This window comes from Anabrus simplex, chromosome 1 (assembly GCF_040414725.1).
Source record: "Anabrus simplex isolate iqAnaSimp1 chromosome 1, ASM4041472v1, whole genome shotgun sequence".
NCBI classification, from domain to species: Eukaryota; Metazoa; Arthropoda; class Insecta; order Orthoptera; family Tettigoniidae; genus Anabrus; species Anabrus simplex.
In genome coordinates this window covers 852,177,940-852,196,784 of record NC_090265.1, presented here as the reverse complement: position 1 = coordinate 852,196,784, position 18,845 = coordinate 852,177,940, and the positions used below count along the sequence as shown (strand labels likewise).

The window sequence follows — 18,845 nt, the reverse complement described above, 5'->3', positions numbered from 1 at the left end:
TTACGTCAAACCGACACAGATAGGTGACGATGGGACAGGAAAGTGCTGAAGACCTTTCTCCTAATATCTGGATGAAATATGTCATAGGAGGAATTTGTTGGAAGATTTTGGAGTCTAATATACGAGTTCACATTTTCAGCTTTCTTTGTTTTAGCTCTAATATAAAAATGTTGAGAAAATTAGGGTATAATTTATTTTTTCTTAAAAGTGTCTCCGGACCCCACTTTAGGGAATCTCTGGGCTGTAAGTTAAGGGACAGCTTGAAAACGGTTCCTTCTGCAGGGTGTTAAAGCTCTGTCTTTCTGGTAAGCAGTCAAACCTCTTAACCATCTTATATTCTGAATAATCAGGAGTTCTTTAGCATCGCTGCAAATAACTGAAGGGGCAGCAGGTCGTGGCTAGTATGAGACACACGTCCGTTAACTGAGGAAAAATGTGTGTGGGGGAGGAGGGGGAAACGTTCATATTAATTGGGTTTTTGACCGGAAAACCCGTCGAAAAATGTGCTTGTTCCCTATGCCAGCGCACGTCAACATGATGTAAAAAGAACAATGGACAGTCACCCCCCTTTACACCCAATATCGTGTGACAGTCACGTCTTTGGTCTTCCGAACAAAGCTCAAACAAATTGGCGCTTCATCGATAAGGCGGTTCCTGGTACTGTTGGAAGGGTGGTTCAACCAAGAACCGGCGTCCTTCATTGTATAAGGTAAAGAGCAAATTCGGAATAGTGACAGGAGCATAAACTGTGGGTGTGATTATCTGTACACGTTTTTAACTCATATTTATTTATTTATTTATTTATTTATTTATTTATTTATTTATTTATTTATTTATTTATTTATTTATTGAAAGTGAGGAAGGGAGCATGATTAGCCCCGCGGCTTAGCTTCTGGCTTCCCTCTCGGTAGTGTGAGGTTCGAATCCCGGCTGATCTTGGGTTGAGATTATCATCTCAAACATCATGTAGTTTCAGAAAGGGCATCCGGCCTTAAACACGTAGCCAAAAACAAAATGTGCCAGGGTGGCTCCAACGGTACCAGAAATAACTGGGACAAACTGAAGATGTTTTTCTAATCATAATGTTGGACAGTATAGCGCCGAATTACAAAGACCCGTTATAAATGTCTTATGTACAAGAGTTGTAGGAGTTAATCTAAAACCGAGCAGGTGGATGTGCGGTTCGAGTCATGTAGCTGTGAACTTGCATTCGTGAGATAATGGTTTCGAACCCCAATTTCGGCAGCCCTGAAGATCGTTTTCCGTGGTTTCCCATTTTCACACCTTAATGAAGCCGACGGTCACTTCCTTCCAACTCCTACTAACCTTTTCCTATCCCATCGTAGCCTAAAACCTATCTGTGTCGGTGCGATGTAAAGAAAATTGTTAAAAGAGAAAAGTTAGTCTGAAATGAGAAGTATATGTACAAGCCTAATGCAATTGAAACCCTATGTTTTACATATTTACATAAACAATGATATAGATAAAGGAAAATTCACGGAAATACAAGATAAGAGATAAAGAATGGAAGATCAGGAAAGAAGCGGAGGAAAATATTTGAATTTTAGTTATACATTATAAGATATATCACGGCAAAAGGTAGGATACGTCAAGAAGATAGGCCTATGTTCGTTTTGAGAGATAAGGTGTAGAGATGGACTTTTGGGTAAGAGAAAGGCGGGATTAGGGAATATGGAAGAGAGGGTCTTCACTCTCGTACTACGAGAATGGACATGCAGTGGGGAAAAAGGAAACTAATTCAGGTGACCGAAATGTACCATTATCTGGATTGAGCTGAAAGAGTTCTGTCGTTTAATTCCCCAAGCACTCATTTAGTGCTCAAGTTGCGACATAGAGGTATTCAGGATCTGACGATTGCACGGAAGAAAGATTGTACACGGTCAAGGTGGCTGAGATTTGAAAAGCAAGAAATGGACAAGACTGGAGAGGCGTATTCGACAACAAGTAAAAAAAGGAGAAACGTAGAATGGTCTGAGGACATTTATATCCGTGATGTCAAAAAACTGTAGAGTAAACCAAGAAGTGAAATACAGTAACTCATGCCGGGCAACTTGGCAGGTTCGATCCTGGTTCAGTCCGGTGGTATTTGAAGGTGCTCAGATACGTCAGCCTTGTATCGGTAGATTTACTGGCACCTAAAGGAACTCCTGTTTGACTAAATTCCGGTACCTCGGCGTCTCCAAAAATCGTAAAATTAGTTAGTGAGATGTAAAGCCAATTACATTATTATTATGAAATAGCTCATGAGGTGGCCATCTTAACGAAGAAAATAAACAACAATTTACTATCGAAATATACTCAAAGTTTTTATTCTCTCTCTCTCTCTCTCTCTTAATCTGTTTAACCTCCAGGGTTTGGTTTTTCCCTCCGACTCAGCGAGGAACCCCACCTCTGTCTTGGAGCGTTAGACATTGGGTCGGTGGATACAACTGGGGAGGATGACCAATACCTCGCCCAGGCGGCCTCACCTCCTGTGCTGAACAGGGGTCTTGAGGGGGGATGGGAAGGGAGGAGGGGATAGACAAGGAAGAGGAAAGGAAGCGGCCGTGGTCTTAAGTTAGGTACTATCCCGGCATTTGCCTGGAGGAGAAGTGGAAAACCACGGAAAACCACTTCCAGGGTGCCTGAGGTGGGAATCGAACCCACCTCTACTCAGTTGACCTCCCGTGACTGAGTGGACCCCGTTCCAGCCCTCGTACCACTTTTCAAATTTCGTGGCAGAGCCGAGAATCAAACCTGGGCCTCCGGGGGGTGGCAGCTAATCACACTAACCACTACACCACAGAGGCGGACAAGGTTTTTATTATGATCAATAATTGAAATAGGTTTATTCAGCAGGTGCTATTCCTGAAATACGGGGAAATTACCAATTTAAACGAAATGGTGAAACACTTGGAGGAATGAGGTTTAAGACGTCATGTAGTGCACGAGTATGCAGTCGTCCAATACACATAGTGTGATTTATACGCGGTAGTAGCCTTGAAGACTATTTTCCGTGGTTTGCCATTTTCATACCTTAATTAAGGCCACGGCCGCTTCCTTCCCACTCCTAGCCTTTTCCTATCCCATCGTCGCCATGAGACCTATCTATGTCGCTGTGACCTAAAGCAAATTGTAAAAATAAAATTATACTAGGTATAGGTACATTTCTGCACTAAACGGGAAAACAAGGCGAGAGGGCGAGTGTAGTTCGTTTTTTCCTCTTAGTACTGCCTACGGCCATAGTTGTGTTGAAATACCGGATCCCGGAAGATCTCAGAATTTAAGCAACATTGGTCATGGTCAAGAGTTGGATGGGTTGCCACGCGATGTTGGTGGAAGGTAAGAGAATGAAGGAGCGGAAAGGAACTGGCCACCTTACCGCACGTAAACTCCGGCTCACGCACACCTCTGCGGAGGTTCGGACCTGCCTTCGGGCAGAATAAACCCTTACCTTACTCTCTTAGTACCCTTAGTAGCCTCTTAAGACTTGCAGGGGTACAGAAAATGCATCCTTTCCCTCCACCAACAAGGGAGATAAAGAGTCCCGACAAATCGAAGGAAACGTTATAAGTAGACAAACAACGCGTCAGTAAGGGCTTGTGTTAGATAATAGCAACGTATAGATGATGCTACTGACGTATTATACATATATGAAAGATTTTTACATATGAGACCATTGCCTAGCTCTACTACTGCGCTTTAATATCATCTTCTAAATTCTTGGCGTTACCAATAAGGGCAGAAAAAGAAATCAAACTCAGACACTAGCATGCTGCCATCTGCCCAGAAGCCGTTTATGCCTCAGAGTGCCTGATCCTTAACAGGAAATATCTAGCTGAAAAACTGGAGATCGAATAAAGGAAGATTCTTGGTGATAATAGAGCCAATTAAAATAGAGGGAGGAGACACAGTCAGGAGCTATATAACTACACAGAAAAGATCACGGACGTGGCCAGGAAGAAACGTCTGATATTCTGTGGGAACATATCAGGGATGAATTCTGTCAGGGTGACTAATCGTTTTCTATCCTACTGGCAGAAGAGAAAGTACCTAAAGATCTTCAGGAACTAAAAATGGTTGAAAGTGACGTCAGAGACCGTTCACCACTCAGAAGACAAAGGACGTTCCGGGACAATCCGCCGCGTCAGAAGACAAGTGTCCTCTGGACAAAGGAGAGGGAAGAGCAATACAGCCAGAGAAAGTGCACATACTGGGCAAACATCAAAGTCCACTCCGAGCGAAAAATTTGAATATCGTGGTCCTTATCTAAATAGAAAGAGAGAATCTATGATAGACAATGGATGATAGAACGACGGCATTTTGGTAGACGTATTCGCGGTAAGGCTTCAAAGAAGATAACTATGTAATTATAAGAAAATCAAATAGGACCTACTATCAGTCCAGAGTGCATGATTTTATGTCCAATAAATAATTTTCTCTTGCTTCCGCAGTATTCAGAATTGTAATGAATGTCTCTTCCATTAAAAAATATTCGCAACCGCTCTCTTTACGGCCTCTCGTTATAGGTATAATACGTCCTACATCAACATCGTCCACCAAAACGGCGTCGTCCTTCCAATCAGGTGACGAACACTCGTTGCCTGGTTGACCCCAAGCCCACAAACGTCCACGATAAAAATAGTGTCAGTTTCTCGACACCAAGATATGTTTCAGTTCACAAACCGTAAAACATCATCAAATATCAACGACTTCTAGTACTATTGTACGTGCTTTCTTGGGATTGGAATACCATCTGCTCGGTTATGAGGGTATATAGGGATTGTAGTAAGAATGTAAAGGAGAGGACATATAAGTCTCTGGTAAGACCTTAACTAGAGTATGGTTCCAGTGTATGGGATCCTCAAAAGGATTACTTGATTCAAGATCTGGAAAAAATCCAAAGACAAACATCTCGATTTGTTCTGGGTGATTTCCGACAAAAACAGTAGCGTTACAAAAATGTTGCAAAGTTTGGGCTGGGAAGACTTGGGAGGAAGGAGACGAACTACTCGACTAATTGATATGCTCTGAGCTGCCAGTGGAGAGATGACATGGAATGACATTAGTAGACTAAGAAGTTTGAGTGGTGTTTTTAAAAGTAGGAAAAATCACAATATGAAGACAAAGTTGGAATTCAAGAGGACAAATACTTGTTTATGAGAAGAAGAGTTCGGAACTGGAGTAATTTACCAAGGAAGATGTCCAATAAATTTCCAAATTCTTTGCAATTAAGAAAAGTCAGGGTAGTTAGGGAATCTGAAAACTGGCTGACTACCCAAAATTCAGATCAATGGTGATTGATTTAACAACTCACAACTAGTGCCCCTTAGGTCGGTTCAAATTCTGAAAACTTGAGAAATTCGCTGGCCTTATGAGCACTGTTTATTTTATCTGACCAGTCCTTGAGAACCAGATCCTCTACTCAATCTTGATTTGTCACCTGTCTCACGCCGAGTGAGAGGATCAAGTTCAGCTAACTGGGGAATACCTCCCGTCAAGGAGGAAGCTCACCACACTTTCCCTCTTTCCCTCGGGGCTTGGCCGGTTTATGGAATCTCCGCTTTCGTCGTGATTAACAGTAATAAGCTTTGATCGCCGAGGATGACAAAGGAACTTATCTCATAGCTCGCAACGCACTCTTCTTCTACATTCATTCTGCTTGGACCAGGCTGAGTAGCTCAGACGGTTGAGGCTCTGGCCTTCTGACCCCAACTTGGCTCAGCTCGGTCATATTTGAAGGTACTCAAATACGTCAGCCCCTTGCCGGTAGATTTACAGGCACGTAATAACTTCCCGTGGAACTGAATTCTGGCACCTTTGTGACTCCGAAAACCGTCAAAGTAGTTAGTGGCCAGTAGAACCAATAACATCTATATATTACAAGCGCTTACTGAAAACAGATTTGGCTAATCCATCCCTCCGTTGTACTGGGCCAGCTTGCTTCATTTTTGTTTTATTATCTCCGGAATTAACTGCCGATGAATCAAAGGACATTGATAGGTCTCTAAGTTCAGCCAACTCTGTGTAATCATAAAATCTAATCATGTAATGATACCCCAAAAATTGCAGGTGAATGCTTACACTAACCCGCAATACATTCTGAACGTAGCAGGTTGCTACTCGACTAACACTTTCATTAATATTCTGATATATGTGATTTTCATACTTAGTAATGTTATTGTTTGCAGCCATGTTTGATTACTACCTGTCAAGCCAGAGAGTATACACATTCTGTGTTCATGCAAGAATATTATTTGAGCTATGTATTCTTTGCTCTTAATAATGCCGTTGGCTTTACGTCCCACTAACTATATTTTTCGATTTTCGAAGACGTCGATGTGCCGGAATTTTGCCCCACAGGAGTTCGTGTACGTGCCGGTAAATCTACCGGTCTGAGGAAGGATCGAACCTGCCAAGTTGGGGTCAGAAGGCCAGTGCCTTAACCGCCTTGAGCCACTCAGCCCGGCCTTCTTTGCTCTTATGACCTTCCTCAGCTTCTAAATGTACTCAAGAAATGGCAGAACTTGCTTAAAAACTTACATGCAGCTGATAGAAAACGTACGCACAGACGGGAAGGTATCAAGTCGACTGGCCTTGTGTATAAGCATTACCAGTAACAAACCGCAGGAACAACCTCTTGAAAAGACACGTGTCTACCTACCCGAACCAGTATTCAGTCACGACCAAATATATGTTGTACTCTCTCGGGCAAGATCGTTTGAAAACGTTAAGATCCAGATACGCCCGAATGGTCGAAGCACAATGAATACTGTACGGAAAGAAGAGTTATAAACTACATTACAAATGAATGACTACAGCGGGCACATGAAGACGAGTTATCTGGTCTGTTTATAAGGAATGCTGCGGAGAAGCTCGGGTCTATTAGCTGTTGTTATTATTTCTACATAGGAGTCAGATTAGTGCCACAGCTCAGCAGCTGACATTTCTCAACCTACTGTATTCCCTGCCTGTCGTAAAACGCTCTTGGGAGCGTGAGTTTACAACCACGGGTCCCCTAGCTGAATCTGGCAGTGCTTCCACTTTTGTGAGACTCCTCACTTTCATTGTTCCTATTAGACTTTCCTTGATCAACTCTTGTTCTTTTCTGACCCCGACGATATTAGTTTTGTGAAGTTTTCGTTTTCACGCCTTTCGTGGCCCTTCCATGGCTTTCCCCGATACCTTCATTTCTTCGAAGTGTCAGACATTATCCATTACATAGCAAGTAGCTGCGATGTTTGGGTCAGGTAGATGTCACCTTGAATTCGGGAGATAGTCGGGTTAGAACCCCACTGTTGACAGCCCTGAAGACGATTTTCCATCATTTCCCATGTTCAATTTAGGCAAATTTTGGGTCTGTACCTTGATTAAGGCCACGGTCGTTCCTTTCCCTATCCTAGCCCTTTCCTCTCCAGCCCTTGCCATATGTAGAGCCCTGCACGAATACGGATATCCGTGAAGTTAGTGTCTTGGCGGGTGCAAACTCTACGTCAAAGTGGGTTATTTCTAAATAATGTTTACTTTTTCACTCAGGTATAAGCTTATTTTGGCTTGTGGTTAGGCGTCCCTTGACATTGATATGGGAGAATAGTGATATATAAAGGTCGTTGAAACTACAGTGCTGTAGATCTGACCTAAGCCTAACTGGTTCCTACCCGCAATTAGTGGAATGAAGGAACTTAGTTTATGAAAGAGAACCACCCAATATGTCGGTAATTGTCGCAAGACGAAATCCCTAATAAACCTGTCACAATGCCTTTGTTTTCGTAATCTCGGTTTCAAGATCATCATTTATTACTGATCTCTTTGGTGTACCATGATTCATCAGCTTTTCTACAGCAATATTTCTAACGTAAATAAATACTAGTGTGTCATCGTTATAATACTCTGTAGGCAAAGATGTATTTCTTGTGAATTTAAAGAAATTGTATACCTAAAGCACGAGGATTTCTGTTAACTCTGAAAGCACATTATATCTCAGATTTACTTTTGAAGCATAATTGAATACCGGTACTCTTGGAGTTAATTTACAAGCTTTAAAAACTCCCAGTCAGGATATAATATCTTGAAATTTCTGCTGTGCTTGTGAATTTTGCTCCATTCAAAGGTCTTTAATAAATGATGTATTCGCTTTCACAAAGACTCACATGAGAAGTACCGAGCTCGATAGCTGCAGTCGCTTAAGTGCGGCCAGTATTCGGGAGATAGTGAGTTCAAATTCCACTGTCGGCAGCCCTGAAGATGGTTTTCCGTGGTTTCCCATTTTCATTAAGGCTGTACTTTAATTAAGGCTACAGCGGCTTCCTTCTCACTCCTAGCCCTTTCCTGTCCCATCGTCGCCATAAGACCTATCTGTGTCGGTGCGACGTAAAACAAATAGCAAAAATAGAGAATTCTATGTTAAATACATTCTATGACGTCTTAAACGTACACATTTATATATAACGCAAATACATCCGGTACCTAAACACTATCATCTACAGTATATTGAACATCACAATGAATGACTGCTAGATTAATATTGTAAATACAACACAATAACATTGAAATTTATACGAAATTATCAGGATAATGGAGTCTTTTCGTGAAACATCTAATGATTTTTTGGGAAAAGATTCTAAAGACTGCTGCAATTGCAATCTTCAATTCACCGATTCACAAACGAATATTTACCGTAGTTACTTTTCTGCCGATTAAATCTGCCTTATCGCCTGTTACTACAGTCAGGAAGTTCGTAGACTGGCGCCTACAATATAGGCAACATGGTGTACACGTACGTACAGCAGTGAGATCGTGGACTAGCGCCTTCAGTGTACGCAACACAGCGCACAATTGCGTACCAAAAGCGACCAGTCCTTCGACTAGCGCATACAGTTCAAGCATCACCTAGTCCTTCGACTTGACTTTCGAGACTCTTTCCCATCGTGGTGATACGAACGATTTCACCTTCATCATCTCAAAAGTTTCATTATCAGATTTATCAAATTTTTGGCAGGACTTGAAATTTTCCCGTTACTCAAACTAGGACATTCTCAAGTTTCGCCGTTCACACTGAACTACCTTTCATAACGGATATCACAGTTTCGCTTACACTGTATGTACCCAACTACCTCCTGCTAGGACTAGTGAAGACCTGTCACGGCACTAGCCTGTGGGTACAACCAATCCGCTGTAGTGCGCCACAGGGACACTCGGTGGCCAGTCCATGAAGTTAATGACTGTACTACGTATAAACGACGTATATGACACATAGTTCTCTTTTCCTATTAGCCTCTAGTGTCTCCCACCCATGTTTTTCCAACATTTTTGTTACTACTTCCGGGGTCAAAATCAGAAACTATTAATGACAAAACTTTCATCTGAGAATTATAGATATTGGTTGTTTGAGATAACATATTTCCACTCAAAAAGTTATTTTTCGAATGCAATTCAGGAAATACAACCCTAATTTCTGTCAGTTATTGTTTCGATTGGTACCGCTCATGTAGTCGAAAGATTGAAGCTTTTGAAATGTGTACTGTTGTCATCTAATAATAGAAATAAATATTCACAGCCTATTTCCAGTCATTCTACTGGATCAGAAATGGAATGAAGCCCCATCTAGCGGCGAGGATAGGAATTGTGCCGGCTGCCGAAGCCTGTCGCACTCCTCTGGGGCAATGATTAATGGTTGACAGATGAAATGATATTGGAGAATGTTGCTGGAGTGAGAGATGATAGGGGAAACCGGAGTGCCCGGAGAAAAACCTGTCCCGGCTGCGCTTTGTCCAGCACAAACCTCGGAATCGAGTGGTGAGAGGCCTCTGCGCTTCCGCCTGGACCATGGGCGCTCGCTGTTGTCATGTAATATTTCTTTGAAAACAATAACATCAGTTTGAATTCCAGCCACTGACAAAGGTTTTTTTTCTTATTTCGATCCGAATTATTGGCTTAATGAAGTGAAAAAACTGCATCACTTTGAGAAGCAAAATGGGATAATACGTTCAAAAGTTGATAGGACACTCAGATATGCAGGCCATGAAGAAATACCGAATGGCAATCGCAACTTAAAGCGGCCTTGGCCTACCAAAACGGCTGCTCCCCATTGAAATAGCCAGCGGATACTGGAGTGTCATGTCTTCAACATGACAGCATCCTCAGCTGCATTGCTTGATTCTGCTGATCGGCCTGCTACCTCTCACATCAAACTGCTCTTCATAAGAGAAATGTCTGGGTTAGACCAGACGTATTTCTATGAAACTAGAGTGAGTAATGAATTAACATATCCTAAATTTAATCATTATAATTTGACCTCGGTTTTTATCCAATAAGAGGTTGCAAACTAATTTGGTTAGTAGGGAATATCGACCAGCTCACCCTTCCATAATGTAGTGGGAATACCATCAATTCCAGAGATTATGATTGGCCGTGCCCCTAATCTTTATGTACATCTCATAGAATAGCATAATTTACTCTAACACGTGAAGTATATGAAAACATCAAAAGACACGTGCTTTATTCTGTATCATGTATTATGGATGCTAAAATATTTAGTATGAAATCTTGATCATTTATATATAAACGTAGTTATAAATATCAAATCTGATTGGAAAAATAACAAAGGAAATGCCGGATTATGTTCAGAATTATTCACTATTTATGCTGTGGACAGCCTGTATAACGCTTGCAGGGATGTTATTATCTTAAGATTTTTAATACCATGTTCCGTCTCCCAAAATTTTGTAATGCTTTGATGGTTACTAGACCGTTTAAAAATTACTAAATATTAACAGTAGTTATGCCGTGGCTCTTTTGCCACAACTTAACAACTATGTGATAGATTTCCACAAAATTATTCATTGCAAATCCTCTTCGTCATCCTCTTAAAGTAAGATTCATTATGATTCCCAAAACTTCTAAAATATCATTTTTCCTGATGGCTTCTTCTCATTTTGGATTAAGCCTTGTTGAAAGACAAAAGACAGCCGTCAAAGAAAAACAGAAGGCACAGAATTATAGCAAAAATTCGGTCAATAGAATCGCCTGTCGTCTTCACAGGGCAATGTGTTCTAAACAGAACTGGAGCGTCAGATAAACTCGACACTGGGAGAGGGCGCGACGTTTGAAATCCAAGCTAATTCGTGGGTGGGGTAGCGCAACACGTGTTGACGTGCAAGTTAACTCAGGCGTGGGATGGACCTCCCAAATGTCATTGAAATTCGTCTGGTCCAAGCCAAACAGTTCTCTAGTCAGTTAAGCTCATGAGGTTGAGCGAACTCTGTTCTACTCCTCCATGGACCAGCGAGGAAGAGGCAGACACGCTACCCCTACACCATTCTACGACCATTGGTTCACGAATCCCAAGGAGCTGACCATCGCGCAAACTACAAGAGATTGCACTGCTGATTCCACCGTCACTCTTGTATATTATAAACCTGAATAACAATTTGTTGCTGAGCATGTGAAATTTATATTATTTGCAGCCTAAATTTTAGCTGTGATTGCTTCTACTCAATTGATTGAGAAGCTACGTTCACAAGCGAACTATTCCATGTAAAATAGCAGGTCTCAAAGGTTAAAATAATTTTGACGGAAAAAACACAGTGGAATAGTTGTACTTGTACAAGAAATATACAGTAGCGTCTCCATTCTACAATCCTCATTTACCCTAGGTTCCTTCGTAGTCGAGCACGATGAAGAAAAACTCTAACGATCTCATGTCCATCAATGCCATACAGTCCAATTGTTCCACGGTTCGAGCCTGACCACCCTCTACTAAACGGTATCAGACTTAACGCGTAACGCGAACACTCCAATGTTTCGCGACTCGATTTATTTGTCACTAGCCACTATCCAATTACAGTTTGGTGGCTTAATTTGTTTGTACTGTAATCACTGTATCGTCTGTCGTTCAAATAAGTGGAAACAGATAACGTGAGAGTTCATATTAACCTGATTTGTTAATTATATTTAGACTAATTTGTAAAGAGTGCGTCTAATTTCTAATCAAAGTACATTTTTCCAATAAGCACCCGTTTCATCCGTGCTTTACCTAATACGATGCAGACTTTGTCCACATCAACCCGGATAATCGAAACTCTACTGATATTGAAAGGAACATCTTGTAATTTATTATCTGTGTATTATAGTTCAAAATACACATTAACCACGATCAGTATTATTCTAAGAATCAGAAACCGTCCGGCTCCTAGGCTGAATGGTGAGCGTAATGGTCTTCAGTTATGAGGACCCCGAATTCGATTCTTGGTCGGTCCGGAGATTCTAATCTCGCTCAGTTATAATAATAATAATAATAATAATAATAATAATAATAATAATAATAATAATAATAATAATAATAATAATAATAATAATGGCGTACGGCCTGCGGAGAGCCCTGGTGCAGGTCTTTTTTCTAGTAAACGGCCAATAGGATACCTGAGCCCCGAGCGAGACACTTTAACCAATTACATTTGAAATCCCCGACAGGGCCGGGAATCGAACCCGCAACCCTCTGGACCAAAGGACAGAACGCTAACTATTTAGCCGCGGAGTCAACATATTATATGACAAACCACCACACAATCACACAATAGAGAATACATGCCTTAATATAGAGTTGATGTCAAGAAAGGCGTCCAGCTTAAAACGACTTTAGAGCGATAATAGTTACGAAGTGCCAACCCTAGGAATTGGGAAAATGCCAAAGCATAACAATAATTATAGTGGTTCACTACGTGAACAGTGTTCGTGTTGTCAGTATATAAAGTAGAACCACTGTGCTGATTATTAAAATGCAGTCAACATATTATGGACACGCGTGTGGTGATATAAATTGTCGGCACGTAAAAGAACTCCCGTGGGTTAAAATTACGGCACCTCGAGTCTCTCAGATGGTAGAGCGCTGGCCTTCTTAGCCCAACTTGGCAGGTTCGATCCTGTCTCAGCCCGGTGGTGAAGGTGATCAAATACATAGTTAGTGGGACGTAAAACCAATAACATTAACATTATTATGTCCTAATAACTTACATTGCTGAATATATTTTGAAGGTCGTGAAATCATACAGTATCCTTGATCCGATATACAGTAAACACGAAGAAAGAAACAAAATGGTCGGTCGGTCACTTGCTTTCTTGGCTTACGCTGCCTGAACCGTCAACGATAGACCCCAAGTGTAAGCGTACGATTTGTAGAGCATAGAAACCTTTACAAAAAAAGTCCGCGATGGTATATACCTATTTCCAACCTGTAGCCCTCTAGAAGCGATTTTATGTTATAGCCTGCGGTGAAAAATAACTTCACCGAGCTCGATAGCTGCAGTCGCTTAAGTGCGGCCGGTATCCAGTATTCGGGAGATAGTAGGTTCGAACCCCACTGTCGGCAGCCCTGAAAATGGTTTTCCGTGGTTTCCCATTTTCACACCAGGGAAATGCTGGGGCTGTACCTTAATTAAGCTCACGGCCGCTTCCTTCCAACTCCTAGCCCTTTCCTGTCCCATCGTCGCCATAAGACCTATTTGTGTCGGTGCGACGTAAAGCAACTAGCAAAAAAAAACCTTTAAAATTAAATATTTTGATATTATCCTGGAACTTCTCATCGAAATAAATTGTTTGACATCCTCCACTATTTCATAAGGATTACAATAACCTTGTCAGGACATTATTTGCATAGATGGTTCAGAAGTTATGACCATTTTAGACTGTAGTGATAATAGGTTCCCTGTTGTCTGCTAGCAAGTTGCCTCTACCTCGCCGCTGGAGGTGCTAGTGTCGCTCCAGCTGTCAAATGGATGAACCTTCCTCTTATTAGAGCTTCGCGACTGTATATATTAGACTGTGGTAATACTATTGTTTTACGATATTTTCTGGGAATGTGGGGTATTGCGGGTCGGGTCCACTGATTGTTTTGAATTCATATTCATCCATTCATTCTTCGTCATCACGTTTTGAATTCTGGTCAGTGGATGATTTTGGACTTTTAAATTGTCATTACATTTTGTCTCATTTCGTACCATTAGGGGCCGATGATCTAGATGTTAGGCCCCTTTAAACAACAAGCATCGTAATCATCACGATTCCGAAGCTATGGTATGTGAGTTCAGAATGGGCCGAAGTGTCGGAGCAATGCCTAGAAGACGATGGAGAACTGTTCAGAGTAGGATAAAAAATAATATTGTTACGTAGTTATATGTTTATTATCTTTTAATTTACGTGACTAAGTGCAAAATAGGGGCCCCGAGCCACTAATAAAGTAAAAAACGAAGGAAATAAATACACATCTTACAAGGAAGGAAGACGCCGACCGGAATTCCTTGGCCATCTAGGCCATATTATACAAACTTCCATCGATATTTCCAGGAGTAATGTTAAACGAAGTTAATTTCAAATAAATTCATATTTAAAGAATTCCAGATAAGGAACTTATCAAATAGTTCACCTTCCAACAGCCTTAGGAAACAAAATAATGTTCTTAATACGATAGAATAATTTGCTTTTTTTTTTTGTTTTTTTTATTGGCTTTACGTAGCACCGACGCAGGTAGGTTTATGGCGACGATGGGGCAGGAAAGGGCTAGGACTGGAAAGGAAGCGGTCATGGCCTTAGTTAAGGTACAGCCTCAGCATTTGCCTGGTGTGAAAATGGGAAACCACGGAAAACCATCTTCAGGGCTGCCGACAGTGGGGTACGAAGAATAATTTGCTCACATGTTGTGAGGGCATACACAAATATCCAACGAGTAGCACAGTAAATGTGATTCAGTGACGATAGTATGAATTCTTGGATGACGCATGCAAAGCGAATGCTGTGAAGGTACTTGCCTGCTGAAGAGTGAAGGTAGTCCTGTTGCGGCGCTGTTTCCGCCTGACGAACGTGTCGTCATGGATCGCCGGGTGGTACGAATAGCTGGTATCTGCAACCAGAACAGGAACGTCACACTATGCTTACAGTAGATTACAGTAATAAATTATAAAATTTTATAAACCATTTTATAGTAGATATATGTGTAGCGACATCCCTGGCCTTAAGAGGAATTCCTTGAAATATTTTCAGTACTGGTCGATCAGAAAACTTGTTTATTTAATTCAAATTTTCTTGTATACTACAGGATTTTCAACCCGTTAAAAATACAAATATTTTTCCTTAATATTACCTAGCCTGAGGTGATTAAATCTAATCTAGTCTAATTTATCCTTTTGGTTTACAATTCGTTGTTCCAATATACTGAACATATGGTGTTGTGTAATCATTGTCATCTTTCGATAATAGTCGGGAATCCTTTTAAAATATTACCATGTTTATACTAAAATGCGCTGTTATAGATACTGCATAGTTTGTAAAGTGGTGAAGTTTGGTGGGCACAAGTTCTAATATCTTAAACTAAACATTTTATACGGAATCTTGAATTCCTGGGTGCGACACATGGAAATTCAGGAGGGAAAGGAACTAGGGATTATCAATTTGCAAATGTATTATTTTTAAGTGAACTTTACCACATCTTTCTGCCTTCGATTTTCTAAACTCTCTATTTCTGAATTTACCAGAAGTTCGTTGTAAGAAACTGTTTGTGGATGTGGAAATAATTAAAAATGTATAAATTTCAAGTATTTCTTTAGCATTCTTTCAAATTGATATACATGGACTTTGCACTTAGGGTTCCACACTACGCTCGTGTATTCTAGTTTCGACCTGACCATGGTTTTGTACAATTTAATATTTCTTCATGTTTCTAAACGGCTTCACATTTCTTATCACAAATCCTGAAGTTCTACATGCTTCTGTACCTGAGGAGCGAAAATTTTTGTTATAACAAATTACTTAATATTAAGAACTCATTCAGGGTTCCTCAACACTGGTATTAGCCAATAGAATGCGTGTTCGATCCCGGTGAAGGTCAGTGGTATTTGAGGGAATGCAACTTCCTGTCATTATGTTCCAGTTCGTTAAAGACCTGCAATACAAGATAGTGATAGCGCAATATACCGTACCTGAAGAATCTACAGCAATGGAAGGGACCTTAAATACGCAACATAATGCTGGTAAGAAACACTTAAGATTCTTGTTAGTTAATATATTTAAAGGGTGTAAGATAGTCTTTATTTATTATACATTTGCGGTATTCCCTGCTTGTGACGGTGCTTTGGACCCTGAGGGGGTCTCCGATTTTGAGCCTAGGCTTGTGATCTCGAGGCCCCTAGTTGAGTCTGTATTTGCTTCCATTTGCTTGTGCCAGGCACCTCTCATTCCCCCATCCTATCCGACTTCCTCCCCTGGTCAACTTCGGCCAAATATTTTGACTCCTACGTTATTACATTTTCGAAGCCTATGTAGTTTAATATTCTTCTTTTACACTTTTCGTGGTATATATCTTCCTTTTCCGGTAGCTTTCATTCTTCGAAAAATCGGATCTCTTCCTTTCTGTCTCATTTAATTAGAATTAAGGGAGATTGGTAATCTTCGGGTACTTCCTTTTGAAACCATAATCATCTTGACTACCACTAACAATTAAAGAAATCGTGAATGTATTACAGATTTATTTTTACATGTCCCCTGCCAGTAGTGAGAGACGCTTGAAACAATGCTCTCAACTTGGGAGCGTAAATTTGTGACCGTGAAGCCCATAGCGGAGTCTCGGTTGTGCCAGGCTCCTTATTTTTCAACTTTATTACTCGACTTTTCTTGGTCAACTTTTGCTCTTCTTCGATTTATATTTGCCATGCCTGGGAAGTCTTTCATATCCGTGTGCTTGTAGCCCTTCCCTTTCATTTGCTGATACCTTCTTCAGAGGGTCGCAAATTGACCCTTCTCTCCTCTGAGTAACGTTAAGAGAAGATCGTTAACTTTTAGTATGTCCCCTTAAAATAATAATCACCATAATATTTAAGATTGTTTCCCGAAGAGGGTCTTGGCTTGATCCGATCATGGTTATATTCAGTCATTCAAATAAAACACTGAGCTATAATTACTCCAAAGAACGTTCTAAATCCACCCACACAGTATTGAGATTTCAGTGCGTGGTCAGCAAGAAGCTCATTGGTCGAGGTAACGATACAGACGAGGTGCAGCATTATGGGGCTCTAGTCACGGAGATGGTTACCGCACTACGGCGCGGCTAGCTCGAATAATTCATCTAACTGGCGCGGGGAGCGCTGGGGGCATGTAATTGCGGATAAAACATTTTAATTACCGGCGGCATTCTGAACCTGCCAGGAAGCCTCGTTCGCATTTTAAATCCGCGGTTAATTTTTTATGACAAGGAAATTAATGTTGAGGTTTTGGGATTTTCTCCTCTGGACTGTGTTGTTTCCAAGCGGAGTTTAGTCTTTTAAAAGGCATTAAAAAGCCACTGCATTTTGTTTTACATCTATTTGTTTATAAATGCAACGTCTGTATTAATAATAAATACCTCAATATCCCACTGGGCTGAATAATGCATACAAAACTTCCATATTGGTACAGGGCTCACCTCCTCCATCTTGGTGTTCAAATTGCTGGATAATGGTCATCTCATTACAGTATCATGGGAGAGTTATGAACAGACACAGGATTTTTATGTAGTAATAGGTTAGAATGAAAAATAATTTCATTATTATGATGTGTCCACTAATCCGCTCTTCCGTAATGCAGTAAGAGTAACATAGATTCTAGGGGTTCTGATGGGCCGCACCCCTAATGTATATGCAAAGCTCATAGCATAATCGTTATGGAGGATAGACTTTACGTGTTATTCGCTTCAGTAGATTTGCATTCAAACCTATTACTGCCCAATCATCTGGACTCAAGTTATGAACAATGCTATGTAAATAGTTGCTAATTCTGTTTTCCTACTTTATGTTAATCAAAAACGCAGGGACCACCAGTCCATATAAACCAATATTACTCAATCGTCTTATGTTCACGGTATTCTTCCTTTATAATGATTACCTGTGGCAAAGTAACGCATGAGAGACGTCGTCTTGCATCGCACGGCTTGCCTTCAGCAACCAGTTGTTTGTAGGCTTGTGGTCCTCAGGCTGGTATGTTGATTACTTCTCATGCATTACATGCATTGTTGCGTTGATTTTTCTTTTCAATACATCTATGTTCAGGATAGTCCCTTTCTTTTTATGATTATTCTTCCAGTTTGTCAACATCTTAGTGGGGTCACGAGTGCGAACTGCTTTGCAAATTTGGACTTGACCCTTTTTATGGCCGGATGCCCTTCCCTACGCTAACCGTATGTAGTGAGATATATTCATTATTGCTTGTCTGTGTAGTGGTAGGTAGTCTGATATGCTGTGTACATTTGAAGTAGTGTGTATTAAACGAAAATAAACATCCAGTCTCCAATCCACAGGATTTTATCAGACGCGGGTAAACGCCACAGTCTGACCGGAAATCCAACCCGAGTCCCTGTGAACCGAATGAAAACTTGCTTATCGGTGGAGCTATGAAAATTATTCATCATTCATATGCATCAGTTTAGGCACCTTACACTCAATTACTATTGCATGCGCAAAATACAAATCAACAGGCATGTTTGTCCTGTTAATAACAAAAATGCCGTATGTGATCGGATATGCCGAAAGTGCTTTCATGATTTCGCTCAGGAATTTTTCTTTAAAAGACAAATCTTGCATCGAAAGGACTGTGGGTACTGACGTTGAAAGCCTGAAAGAGTTACTTGAAGACAGCCCAACGATTACAACGAACAAATGAGCACAGGAACCGAATATATCGTCCCGTAATCTGAAGAATCAACTGGAAAGGCTTGGTTACGTCTCAATGCCACATCAACTGAGTGAACAGAATTTGGCTCAGGGCATGAGCATCTGCGATTCTTTGTTCATACACAATCATTATGATCCCTTCCTGCAACGATTCGT

At 40.9% G+C, this 18,845-nt stretch overlaps 1 protein-coding gene across 1 annotated transcript in view; it reads right to left on the bottom strand.

Moving 5' to 3' along the window:
- The window catches only part of Drgx (Dorsal root ganglia homeobox), a 367,971-nt gene that overhangs the window by 244,332 nt on the left and 104,794 nt on the right, over positions 1-18,845 (bottom strand). Inside the window, exon 3 of the mRNA XM_067147688.2 lies at positions 14,802-14,893. Coding sequence (XP_067003789.1) covers positions 14,802-14,893 — 92 coding nt within the window. The remainder of the gene's footprint in view (positions 1-14,801; positions 14,894-18,845) is intronic.